Source organism: Cariama cristata, unplaced genomic scaffold (genome assembly GCF_000690535.1).
Source record: "Cariama cristata isolate BGI_N322 unplaced genomic scaffold, ASM69053v1 scaffold29623, whole genome shotgun sequence".
Classification (NCBI taxonomy): domain Eukaryota; kingdom Metazoa; phylum Chordata; class Aves; order Cariamiformes; family Cariamidae; genus Cariama; species Cariama cristata.
This window is the reverse complement of record NW_009608312.1, coordinates 7,273-20,869: the sequence shown is the minus strand read 5'-3', so window position 1 is coordinate 20,869 and position 13,597 is coordinate 7,273. Positions and strand designations below refer to the sequence as shown.

General features: G+C 39.2%; 1 protein-coding gene across 1 annotated transcript in view; it reads right to left on the bottom strand.

Annotated features, from left to right (window-relative positions):
• Nucleotides 1–171: 171 nt before the first annotated feature.
• The window catches only part of DHX9 (DEAH (Asp-Glu-Ala-His) box helicase 9), a gene marked incomplete at its 5' end in the record, with an annotated part of 19,015 nt that continues 5,589 nt past the window's right edge, over nt 172–13,597 (bottom strand). The window contains 16 exons of the mRNA XM_009697084.1: nt 172–284; nt 2,235–2,395; nt 4,074–4,226; nt 4,892–4,965; nt 5,135–5,229; nt 5,430–5,643; nt 6,474–6,574; nt 7,188–7,344; nt 8,535–8,617; nt 9,126–9,267; nt 9,779–9,970; nt 10,298–10,375; nt 11,749–11,910; nt 12,006–12,095; nt 12,708–12,844; nt 13,493–13,539. Coding sequence (XP_009695386.1) covers nt 172–284; nt 2,235–2,395; nt 4,074–4,226; nt 4,892–4,965; nt 5,135–5,229; nt 5,430–5,643; nt 6,474–6,574; nt 7,188–7,344; nt 8,535–8,617; nt 9,126–9,267; nt 9,779–9,970; nt 10,298–10,375; nt 11,749–11,910; nt 12,006–12,095; nt 12,708–12,844; nt 13,493–13,539 — 1,999 coding nt within the window. The remainder of the gene's footprint in view (nt 285–2,234; nt 2,396–4,073; nt 4,227–4,891; nt 4,966–5,134; nt 5,230–5,429; nt 5,644–6,473; nt 6,575–7,187; nt 7,345–8,534; nt 8,618–9,125; nt 9,268–9,778; nt 9,971–10,297; nt 10,376–11,748; nt 11,911–12,005; nt 12,096–12,707; nt 12,845–13,492; nt 13,540–13,597) is intronic.

Here is a 13,597-nt window from a genome sequence, read left to right as displayed (position 1 = left end):
ATTCCCTATACTGTACATTATTTATCCTCCGCTCTCATGAATATTCAGTTTCCTATCTCCAGTTGTAGCATTTATTGCTCAGCTAGATGTATTGTTTTTTCTCTTTTCACATGTCCAGATGCTCAGGAACTCAAAGACACAAGAAAAAGACCACTGAGACTACTAAACTTACTAAAAAATACAGCCCATTATCATCATCTTGCCAAGACGAGGTTCAATGGGAAGTTTGGCTAGGATTCTTCCAAGAGGTGTCAACTCATCATTGGAATCCAGGGCATCAAGCTCTGAAACAAGACCTCTTTATTATCAAAGATGGTTAGTTAGTCCCAGAAATCCTTAGATAAGAAACTCAGAATTGTGAAATAATTGTGTTTAAATAGAACCCCACCTGTAGTTTACTGTTGCTTACGATATTGCCATCCTGAATTTTCAAAACCGGTCTGAAGTCAAATAGATAAATTTTACTTTAGCTTTACAGATGTTTTACTACCCCCTCCATACTTAAAATAATTACTATTTCATTCATATACATATTTTTCCATTTCTTTTTAGTTTGCTTCTGTACAAACCACTATTACACTATTAAACTTTTTTCAAGTCCCTATATTGGATCTAATTAATCTAACCTGATTTCTGCCTCACAAAAATCCATCACAGCCCGACCGCAGCCAACTGTAGAGTCTTCGCTGCAATTACAAATCACAGGACCCTCTGTTCATCAAAAAGAGGACGCTACAAACTCTCTCTTCCCTGAGGCTTTGCCTGCTTTTCTCTCCTTCCATTACCTAAAAATTATCACCTGAGCTCATCCTCGAAGCTATCAAACCACTGTCAATAGTGAAGTCAAACCAGTGTTTGTGGCTGTCTGCTGTAGAGATGGAAGGCTCTCACGAGTTTCCTTCTCTTTCCAGCCATAACCATTAAACTCTACTTCATAAAACTCTTTTTAAGTTTGCATGACAAAGAAAAACAATACAAGCATGGTCTTAAAAAAACCTTTTCAGATATAAATGAAAAATGCAGACTTCCAGTTCACATACTCTACTTACAGACTACTTTGGGAAACTTCAGCATAACTAAAAGCTTTACATTGAAAAAAAAAAAAACCTTTGTAGCCTCAGCAATTAAACAGGAAAGCAAACAAATAAAGGACTCCTTAGCCCCTATCAAATCCATTTTTCTTGCTATCTATTGAACTCAAAAGCCTGAAGAATAATTTCAAGAATAGCATGTCTCACCATCCTAAAATCATACTAGTAGTATACATGCACTGAAAAAATCTTAAAGTCATCCAGGAAATGGAGGCACGTGCAGAAATGCCCATTTGGTGTTAAAGCTGAAAACATTTGCCTTTTCATCAGCTTTGCATTTCTTATCTGCAGTGTAAGGAAAGTGCTAACAATTTTTAGATCAGAAAGCCATGAAACTAACTTGAATACGTATCCCTAGCTATGTTTTTCATTCTGGTCTCCCTTCTGTATACAAGCAATGTAGGCTCGTCACACAGTTTTTTCATAAAATCAACAATCAAATAGATATTTCAGTTCTTAGAAATTTTAGTAAGTGCTTATTTAGTGACATTTGCAAAGCATGCTGAGGTTTGAGATCACTGCTTTAAACCTAAAGCATAAATTTAGGGTTCCTCCCTGCTTCATTTTACTCGTATTCTAGTTAGTTCCTTGAAGAAACTAGGGAGACAGCTTATCCCCCACCTCAGATTCTCCAGTTTTAGAAGGATGCTGCTGCTTGCATATTCTTAAACTGGAGAATGAATTATTTGACAAAATACTGAGATCTTGGGTCAGCAAGCTGTACAAAGCGGTAATTATGCAATAAACTACTAACCTCTTTTTCAGTACTTTCATAGTAGTTTCGTAAATGCCTGAGGCACTGGACTGAGTCTATGTCACACACAGCAGTGCCACAGCTGGAAAACAGGAAGCTGGAAGCTAGCATAAGTTGCTGGTAAAATAACAAAACAAGCCTTAAGTTGGAAGGCTCAAGTTTCTTAAAGGAATGACACTCCACTTGGGAATTGGATTATTTCTTCAGCTGCAAAAGACACTGCCACCCACACAACGCATCCAGGAAATACCTTGCTGTTTCAGACAGCATGCTACTACACAATCAATCTAACCAGAGATGTTAAAGCAATTTGTAGGTGATCACTATACACGGGAAATCACTTGGAGTCAGCTTCGTTAACATATAAACTTGTGGACAAACGACGATACCTCTTAGCGTGCGTTCTGCTTCAATCACTGCATCCAAAGGTGGTGGTTCTATCGCTTTGGCCAAAAACTGACCAATTCCTCCTAGCCGCAGCAATTTGATGCTCAAAGCAATTTCATGAAGCGGTGTTCGAAACATTTCAGGTGTCATATGAGTTTGAAGTCTGGAATGAGAAGAGAACAAAAAAAGCCCACGTTTGTCTGAACATAGGCTTTGGTCACCATCATGGGTCATTCCATCAGCAGAAACTACCGCCCTCCAAAGCAACTACTGCCTCCCAGCCAACCCATCAACTCCCATTGTGCTCTTGTAACTTAGGCTCTTCTACCTGTACTTATCTTCCGTGCTTCTCCATTCGCATCTCAAGGTAAATGGACAATGGAAATGCATGGAGGGTATAGCCCTCACGTCGCCATTACCCGGTGTGGTTTCTAGCACGAGCTGACCACACACAGAGTCTGCGCAGCTGAAGCCCAATTCGCAGTACGGCTGTGTCCAGCCCCACGCTTGCCTCCTTCCAATCATCTCCTACATTGCTAAGGAAGGTCTTCCAACTCCTGAAGCAGACAACCTGCTTTCAGCCTGCCTTACGTACCAGCACTTCTCCGCTTGTCCTTCTATCAACTCCAAACCACCCAACTCCTCCTGCACATTTTCTGCTTTGATCAGTGAGAGTAAGTATTTTTGCGAGATGCTTTCCAAAGGTGGTTTTCTGGTAGGAAAAAGACTCAATAGAAAGAGACAGAGCTCTTAAGTCTTTAGCACAGTATCGTTAGCGATCCTTTAGCTTGCTGGTTGAAATAGGGACTCCTAGGAATGACTGCACTCAGCAACAGACAGCTAGAAAAGGTTTCAAACCACCTTGAACCAATATCCAGATTCAGCTGCCGCCAGATTTAGACGGTATCTCTCAAAAGATTATCTGCACAAGTCCACTCACTCTTTCTTTCCTAGGCATCATGAAGCCAGTATATTTTGGTTTGACATTCTTTGAAGGAAGGTAACCTCAAAGTCATGAAGTCCCATGACTACTTCAGCAGCCTAAAATCAGTTCACTCTCAAAAATTCTTAATTAAAATAACTCCACTGTACTAGACAGCAGACCTAAATAAATCTGACCAATTTACGGGAAGTTTTGGATCAACTGGTGCTTTCAGAGGTTACACAAAGTTGAACATCAAAACACAGCTATGCTCTAACAGCTATCTGAGAAAAAGGCATTGAAACTTTCATGAGAGAGATCAAACACCGAGTGTAACAGCTGTGTAGACTTCTGCAACCAGCAAAAAGATTTCCATGGCTGTAGGAACCAAGAAACAGCTTGGCAGATATAAGAGGTCAAAAGTTTCAGCAGCAGGGAAGGTGCTAGAGCAGCATGAAGGGGCTTCCTGGCCACAGAACGGGGATGGAGGGAAAAGTAACATCTGTCTTCCCAGCTTTTTACCACTTTCATGACAAAATTGCCTGTTCTGTGAAGATGCCAGGTGCCTGCAATGTTTGAAGGCAGGCTACAGCCTTATCCTCATTAAAAAGCTCTTTTCTGCCTTGCCTCAATTTCCAAGCACTATTATTTTTCTCCTGAGAGGGTCTGTAGGTTGCAGTGAAGTTCTTAATAATAAAATTGTGAACTATTTATCCACCGCATACTACGAGTAAAAGCATGTAAATACATGTAATTTTTTTTTAAGCACAAGAACTGAGATATTCCAGTGTTGAATTGACTTCATGCGTCTCTTCTCTGTGCTTTCTGAAATTAATTCCCCAGTTTGATCAGAAGTAGCATACAACAGTTCTGGGAGAAGTCTCTGAGGTTATTTTACTTCTAAAGAACACAGCCTCACCTTTCAAAGCGAGCCCTGCTGCACAAATGGAAACAAAATCCAGCACGCACACGTCCGGCTCTTCCTTTCCGCTGCTCCAAGTTAGTTTTTGATGCCCAGACTGTGGCATAGTTTGTCATGTTATTATGAGCGGTGAACAGCTTCACTTTTTGTCTGTTACAGAAAAAAAAACAAAACACATTTAAGATCAGATGCTCTTCATCCTCAGTCCTGCCAAATCAGTTATTTTATTCCTTGCAGCCATGCTGCTTTTGAGAAGCAAAAGCACCCCTGTTTGACTAGCTAAGCTTTGGCTAGTTAGGCATCTGTCTGGAAGCTAAAGTACCATATTCTTTACAAATCAGTGCCCCAAGCTATACACAGAATGAAGTTTTCCCAGCCATCTCAAAAGCTGAAAGTTCTCATGCAATTAATGAGATCCCTATGTGTAATTTGCTCAGAGAACACGCATAGCGAGCCAGGATCTGTAACAGACCACAAAAAAAATCTTCCTCTTTTCCATCAGCTATACACTGAGTGTTTGTAATATTCATTTGGCAGACGACGTATTTCAAATACGCATGGAGACCCAGTGACACCTCACATGAATAGTGCCGGCGTGAATGCAGCTGACCAAAACCAGCCCACTGAAATGCCAGTGCGGCCTGTAACTGTGTCAAACGTCTAAAGACAATGAAAATTTGTCTTGAGCGAGTTAAGAGTCCTCAAATTCAGCTCTGTGACTATGGGAACACAAGGCAGTTCTGTGTGTTCAGAAAACCTTTTTTGCATTCCAAAGAACAGGATTTACAAAACAAAAAGCTACTTCATGAACTCACTTGCAGGAGTCTATAACATAGACCACATCGTTGATGGTAATGCTAGTCTCAGCAATGCTGGTAGATAAAATAACCTATAAAAAACAGGAAACGCGTATTGAAATACATTTGGCCTGAAAAAAAGTTAAGGACGGACTGCAAGATAAACTACATCACTTATATTAAAAAAAAAAGTCTGCAATACATTCCAAATGCACAACAGAACAAAGCGTGTTACACTCCGCACAGAGAAGGCTCTCATACTTTCGTTACTCCAGGAGGCACAGGATCAAACACTCGACGTTGCTCCTCCAGAGGAATTTGCGAATGCAGAGGTAAAATTCTATACTGGCGGCCTCCTACAACATGAATACAAGAAGGCTGGTAACCACTACTAAGTGAATCTCATTTCTTCTTTGCACAACACAATCATTTCTATCCATTCATTCTCATGACAAATTAATCCAGCCCCCTAAGCCACTCATCCAACTCTGATCTTTACACAGTCAATAGTTTCCTTTGAGAAAGATGAAATATAATAGAACATAGTTGCTCGTACCAAAGCGCGGATTCATTTCTAGATGCTTCTGCATTGTATATATCAAGTTCCAGCCAGGCAAGAAAACAAGCACAGCCCCCGGGACATTCAGAGTCTTGATATAAATTAGCAGGGCCTCAATGAGTTCAAAAGAAGTTTCTTTCTCATTCAGCTGAGCCATGGAGTGCTTTGTTTCTGGTCCATATTCATCACTGCAAATAAGGTTGCAATTGGCCTACCGGAAAAAAAAACAACAAAAAACCCCACCAAACCACAAAAGAAATTACATAAACGAATTTGCTCAAACTGTGGAGACTGGCTAGCCAGGCAAATAAGAAAACAAGATACATGGGGTAGTTGATAGGGAAGACCAGCTCAGGCACAGTTCACAGAATGACTCACAATAAGCAGTTCAAGTCCTGCTGCCCCAGCTTTCTCATATGAGAATTGAATTGTAATTCCACTGCATTGAGTTACAACTCAATACAGATCTGCAGCAGGAAGATATCAAATTAATTTAACTTCCGTTCAGTTGAATGGGGATAATGTCATAAGAAGAAAAAGAAAAATGCTTCTCTCAAGAAAAACTGCTCATTTTTTTAAATTTCAAATAACTGACTTGAATAGTAGTTACAGACCTACAAAGTAAAAGCTGTATCATGAAAGTGATAGTTTCTTTGCAAGGTATGTAAGCACTAACAATATCAACTGCAAGAGAAGAAGGGAGAGAATCTAAATTTTCACTCTGAAAAGGTATCACCAAGCTCATATTTCTGTATCTATTTCTTCTTCCAAGGTTACTAATCTCTCCACTTTTAAAAGCATTTCAGTTCTACTTTAAAGAGAAGTAGGCTGCTTTAGCTTCAACAAAAAAAGAAATTCTTCTGTTTACAAGGGCGATGAGAAAACTCAATTCTATTTCTGAAGTTAACAGCAATCTTGGATATTAAAAATACAAAAGCTGCTAAAAGGTGTTTAAGTTCAACAACGCCAGATGAATTACACTTGAGCCAGAGTCCTAACTGGCACTTGTTTAACTTTTCGTATTAAAAAACTCACACATACATCATCATCTTCACTACTTTCTTCATCTTTATCTTTCTTCTTCTTTTCCTTTGGTGGAGGAATGAACTGAGTCATTTGAATGCAATCTTCCAGAAAATAATCTGCAGGACAGACAAGAAGCCTGTGTAAGAGAACACAATTCTTTTTATCATCTCTCGAGATCCTCCGGATATAACTGTGATGAAGAGTATGAAGTCAAGATTGGAGAAAACTCCTTGGCTGGCAGCTAGGGTATAAGAATTATTCCCACACTATTCCAATGATTATTGCTCTATTCAATATATTTCCACGTAATTTTTTACTGGTTCGTTGTTTTTTGGTTGGTTGGTTTTTTAATACTGGCTGATATAAAGCTATTCCTAATATCACAGACAACTGAGCTCAAACACCACAGCTTGACTATTACTATCTCATTCTCCAATGGAAACTACACCAAGTGGTGGTGCTTGGTGCAGGAGGGGAGGAGGGTGTGTTGTCGGTTTTTATTTGGGGGGTGGGGGGTGGTAGTATTGTTTGTTTGCTCATTTGTGTTTTTAAACCAAAAGGTGCTTTGAAATGGTTCACTGTTACTGACTTCTTTGCCCAGGGTAAGCGACATCTGTAAGACATAACATTCCAAAAGAAATGTCTATCTTGCTGGCCCTGTAACCCTGAAGCATAAGACTGATAAAATAAAAACTGCAACAGTTCCTGAAAGTGCAACCAATGATTTACCTTGGACAGGAAAGGTTCTACCAAAGACCTCAACGATAGGACAGTTGAAGAAGTATTCGCAGAACATACTAGTATCGATGGTGGCAGACATGAGGATAACTCGGATTTCAGGATATGCCTGAACTACGTCTCTCAGCACCACCAAAAGAAAGTCAGTCTGCATATAGAGAGAGTAAGAAGATAATTAATTGCCTACCCATAAAAAGCAACATCTTCCCAAGAGACCAGAAGGAATTACAAAGACATACACATTTACTGAGCAGGAACTTTGCTGGACTAGAGAAGTAACAAGTATCACAAAAACATTCTATAACCAGGAACAGTTGTCAGTGCTTTATTTTGAAAATACTGCAATTCCTGGGATACGTGAATTTTAGGATTTCCAGTGTAAAGAAGGGTTATTCTTTTATCAGAATGAAACAAACTAAAGAAAAGCATTCAAAAATAGTTTGCTGCCTTCCTAACAATACATTACAACCTAAGGTCTTTTTAAACTTGGTTTACATACAAAGTAGCCACAGTTCATAAAATAAACAGGAATGACTCAGTGCAGTTGTATGCGAAGTTTTATAGTTCTGTTTAAACATGACATTTATTTAGTTTTGCCATGCAGTTAGGCAGGCCCTTAGTTCAACAGATAAAATTCCAATCTCACTCAAAATTTCAAAACTTGTATTTTACACCATTAATATAAACTTAACAGACGAAGAGATGCATCAGAAAAATCTGCATTGCAATTCCATCCAAATGAGTCCCCAAATTCTGTCAAAACAAGCTTAACCATCGTGTCAGAACTTTGCAGTTTCTCTCACCCTTGGTGTAGCAAAGCTGAAAACCATACAAAAGAATCAAGAGGAAAGAAAACGTTTCCCATTTCTTAAATTACATACAATCTCTCCCCTAATTCTATTGTCAACTTGTTGCATTTTTCTTCATGTCAACCCTAAATTTAAATATATCACTTCTGTAAATACCACTGCTGTTCCATTAGAGTCATACAACATTAGCAGTAGAAAAAGCACTCCAAAATAAAAGTGACATTCAGCACACTCCCATGTTTGGACAAGAAGTGCTCCTATTTTCCAGAGAGGATCAGGACATAGAAGGAGATCCTAACCAGAAAAAAGACATAGGGCAGCAAGGAAGCACAAGTCCTTGCTCTTCTAACCAGGTAAGGAGTAATTAAGAGAAGAGTTTCTAAAAAGCTTATCGAAGATGGAAAAACTCACATATATGGCATTTAGTAAGACAGACAGTCTCCTTTCACGTTAGTTATTACACAAGAACACAGACAAAAGTTAAACGAAGCGTAGAGAGAAATAGGATTGTCATCACCAGCTAACTCACATTAATGTCTCTCTCATGGATCTCATCAACAATAACATGACTAATGCCACGGATCCCAGCCTCCACCTTTCTCAGAAGAACACCTTAAACAGACATAGTAGTTAAATGTTCATGTAAGTAACAGCTCAATCTTCCCTTCCCCCCACCCCGCCATTTCATCCAGACCAGTCACACTGGTTTAAAAACCAAGAAGAGTGCAGGCTGCCCAGCACCTTTTACAACCCCATCTCCAATGGCCATGCTTTCATTTGTACAAGTGATGGTGAGGGTATGAAGTATTACGACTGGAAAGACTCTTTCTTTTTTCCCCACCCAATACCGCTTCCCCTTCTGTCTTTTAAGGACAATCAATATATGGCAATTTTATCTCCGCAAGAGATTATTTCTGTCTGGTATTAGACCTGTATTATCATACTTATGAACAACAATCTTAATCTTTCTTTGCACAACTGCATGTCTATCCAAAAAAACCCTTTTCAATCTTTTAACAGACTTTCTAAAAATTATAATCTAACCATATTTCTGCTATTGTTGCTAACTCAAAGAATTCAGACCCATAAGTAATAAGCTCCAAATATACACAATACAGACCTACAGTGCAGAACATCACACTGGCGTGCGGCCGAGGCAGCACAGATTCAAACCGCACGCTGTATCCACAGCTTTGCCCAGGTTGTTCTCCTCTCTCATAGGACACACGCTCTGCTACAGAAACCGCACTAATCCTCCGAGGCTGAGGGATGAAAAAGTTTTTCCTAACTTAATGATGAGCTTTTGTAAGTTTATCAGAACACCACTGAAAACAGGAAAGTAAGTTATAAACGCTACAGGTGTCCTGTCCTAAGATTTCTTTACAGAGTAGTCACTAAACAGTAATATCTGTAACAGCAGGGGTTTTTCTTCTGAAATGTTTAATCCTGCAGATAAAATTACAAACAGAAGGATATAAGGATATATGGGAATTACTAGTGGGTATTTGCCAAATCATTTCTCCTCGGTTTGCCGAAAAGTTTTCACCTGGGCAAGGTACAAGCCAGATTATCCTAACTGAAGATACATGAAAGAATAACACTCCAAATGAAAATATACATGATGCTGAGGTTTCTCCTACATGTACTACTGAGGAGATACTGTTATGAACAATGTCCTGCAATGACAGTCAGATTTCTCAACACATCCTCATAGGTAACTTCCAGATTCCAATCACAAAACTTAAGTGGTTGCATTTGTAACATATTACTCACCTGTGTCACTACTATGTTGCACTCTGCAGCTCTGTTGGTTTTGATGTATTCATCCAGGATGTACTGTGGCACTTGCGTGGTTTTGCCACAACCAGTGGCACCACGAATTACAACAACAGAATTGTGGCGGATTGCATCCAGAATTTCACTTTCAAAATTCTTCACAGGTAAGGCCTCTCTCTCTTGTTGGATCTGGAAAAAAAAAATACAGCACGTTTCCAAAAATCTCCAAAAAATCAACCTATTCTGCTCAACATCCGTACTTCGTCTCACTCTTCTACACAGGTTTCGCTTACAAAGAAAAACTGTGTAAGAACACATTATAGTTTGTATTTTTCTCCTTACACTGCACAACACATTCCCCACATCCATCCCACTGTAACCTCCAGTACTTTCAAAAACTTGGTGTATATTACTACTGAAATCCAGTCCTACACACCTTGTATACGCTATGTTCAACCTCTTCTGGAAAATAAAGAGACTAGCACAAGAACGCCACGTTATAGGAAGCGCGCTTACCCTTTGTAATTCCTGATCCTGCTCCAAACGGTACATGAAATCGCTTTTCAAGTCCATGCTTATTTGCTCTGGAGTGAGCTGTAAATACAAGACATTGTTTGGAGGTTTTTTGACCCCTCTGCTTATCTATATCATAACTTCCGATATAAAAATCAGTCACACCAACACAACGATTCCAAGTATCAGTAAAGCATCATTTCCCACATAACTCCCTGACATCAGTTATGCCTATGAGCTACTTCATTTCATTCATTCCAGTCTGTTAACATTAAATGGCCACCCCTCAATGAATCTTCTCAGAAAGATCCAAAATACTGAAAAAGAATGATTATTTAAATTTAAATACTTTAACTGCTTGAGAAATATACTCTATTCAGCAGTAAGCCAACGAGATACTTAGATGATCATTCAGACAGGAGTTTTTAATGTAAGTAATGAAATAATGTAAGCACATAGCCACCCACAGAACAGTAGCTGAAAAGGGAAAAGTGACCAGAGAGGGAAATTTATCAGGCAACTCTTGTATTTCAATTAAGAAAGAATTCTAACGAAATTCAAATTTGTCACGAAAGGACTAATTGGTTTTACTGAAAATAAGTTAGCTGCACCATGACCAGCACACAGAGATCCTAATGAGATTTGAAGCCAGCTCGATTTGCAATGTCCGTAAATATATGATGTGTTTTAAGCAGCAACACTCAAATTTACATCAGTTTCGTATTTTTTAAATCAATATTTAACAATCAATGTTAAATTAACGTCATTTATGGAAAAGCTGCAATCAAAAGAAGTATTAAATTATTATTATTTTGGTCCTAAGTACTCTGGTTCCCCATTGCAGGAAACTGAAGTTCCTGCCCTGAGAGTCTTTTCTGACCAGGTTTTATAACTGGTGGCCAAATTATGCCTCTGAACTCAGCAACCTAGTATTTCTTCCCTTCTTCCTCATTTTATCATGCCACATTGCTGCTTTTCATTTGTTCTGTGTTAAATGGGACTAGAAATGACAAAAAAAAATAATCAAGCAGGCCGATTGTGTAGTGACACTGGCTTGGAGCAGTTTCTCCTCCCAGAAAAGAAAATCCTAGCGTGGAAGTATGGGAAAGAGAGGCTAGCGAATTATAAATGACATGCCCATAAGCTTACCTTGTAATTTCAATTAGAACTTTGTATACGCTGCACAATAGCAGGCAAAAAGTGAAACAAAGCAAAGAATTGGGACATCCAAGACACTGCTGCTCAAGAATCTAACAAAACATGAAGTAAATACAAAGAACTCCTACCAATGAAAAGTCTCCCTTCCTCCAGGTCAAGAAGGGAAGAAATTTTATCAGTGGACTGTTTTCTCCTTTGGAATAGCTCATACTTTAAATCCTGGGGGAAAAAAGCATTTAAAAGTTCCAGAAGCATGGGGAAAACAAACAACAAATCAGTTCTTTAAGCTATCTTACATTTGCCAAAGGACCCTCATCAATATTGCAGCTGGTCCAAGGGTTCCAGTTGGAATGAGGTGGAGACCACGGAACGACTCCCATATGATGTTGCCGCTGCGATGGCTCAAAATGGGCCAGCTTTCCAATACTAATCAAAACTGGATTACTGGGATCTTCAGGCTATAAATCCAAAAGCAAAGCAGGCAAAGAAAGATAAATGTATTAAACGAGCAGGCCTGATATTAAATACCGGAGCATCTGAACCACACACTCACCAAAGGCACTATCTCCAGAGACAGCTCCCGTACAGTCTTTTGCAGCTGATTTTCTAAGTCAGAAGACAGCAACACCTCATAAGGTTCCACCTATTAAATGTTTATAAACTACATGTCAATACACACAAAAAGACAGGCAATGCAACTCAGAACTGCAGGCTGCTAGAGAGTATACTGAACCATCAAACAGTTCCTTATGAAACAAGGCCAAAGAGTACCATCGGTTCAAAACTCTCAGTCTCGAAACATTTTGCCAACTTTTCATCCAACAAGAATCTGCAGAATATTTTTAAATGTCTGAGTTTAATTTCAGAGGAAAACATTCCCAAACTTGTAACTGAATACCAAAAAAACGCTGATGTGCCAGAGAATGCAACCAAATATCTGAGAACTATACATAGCATAAACAGAAATCTTTAAGCCTGTAGAAAATTTATACTGAAAAAGGCATTTGTTACAAACCCTATTTCACTTCATACGCTTAAAACTAGTTTACTGCTCCATTCACATACACACGAACTTGTATTTCTGATCGAAATCACTGGCCAGAACAGAAACAGCTGCCAGTCCACAGAAACAAAATTCTTATTAACTTGTAAGCTAAATATTGAGAGCAAACTCTAACTCACTCATCTCTCTAAAAGAGTACTTGTGCGTTATTAAAATGAAAGCAACAATTTCTGACCCTTCTACCAAACTCACCGATTCTCCTTCTTTTTTCTTTGTCTGTCCAGAATAAGGTTCTATGATACCAAGATGGTAGAGCTGTCTAACCAAGGAAAGGGCACAGGACTGTGCTGCCAGCTTTTTGTTTGATCCATGCTCACGACTGAAAATCCCTGCAGCACACAAAGTTCAGAGCTGTAGTAGCTGATGAGTCAAACAGCTTCCACGGAAGATACTACTCTGAAATGGACTTTCTGATTGCAAACACAGGCCACCTTTCAGGGAAAGTTTCAAATCTTGATAAATCCAGAGTTCCAACATAAAACCCAACCAGGCCCCTTCATCGGTTGACTCACACTAGCTGTGTAATGCTACTTACTGACTTCCTGGTGAACTCCTGTGAAGTTTTTTCTGCATTAGGTGCCTAAGGAAGTATGATTATCCTGTATCACCCACCAACACTGTACAAATTTCACAGCAAGCTCTACGTAAAACAGGTGTGGTATGGACAGCACACCCATTGCCTGGGAACATATTAGACACCTGCATTTCTTAGATATGTGAAGAACAAGTAATTAAGACAAATAAAACCTACCGTATCTCACAAGCATTTCTTTGTGCTGAGAAAAAAGATCAGTGGAAGTATTAGGGGAAGTAATGGACAAGCAGTAGAAACTTCACATCAGGAAACAAACATGAACCTTCACCTCCAGATATGGCTCCAACACATAACTACAAAAGTCTGTTCCCACAAGCATGACCTGTTTCTCTGTACCAACACCCATCTCTTGCTAAGTTAAAAAATAAATAGGAACACTTACTTCTGCCCAGCTGCTTCACATAAATACTCATTTCTGCAATAAAGCTCCTGTAAGAGAAAGAAAGAACACAAAGGTACAATTCCTAACAGCTGACACTGCCAAAAT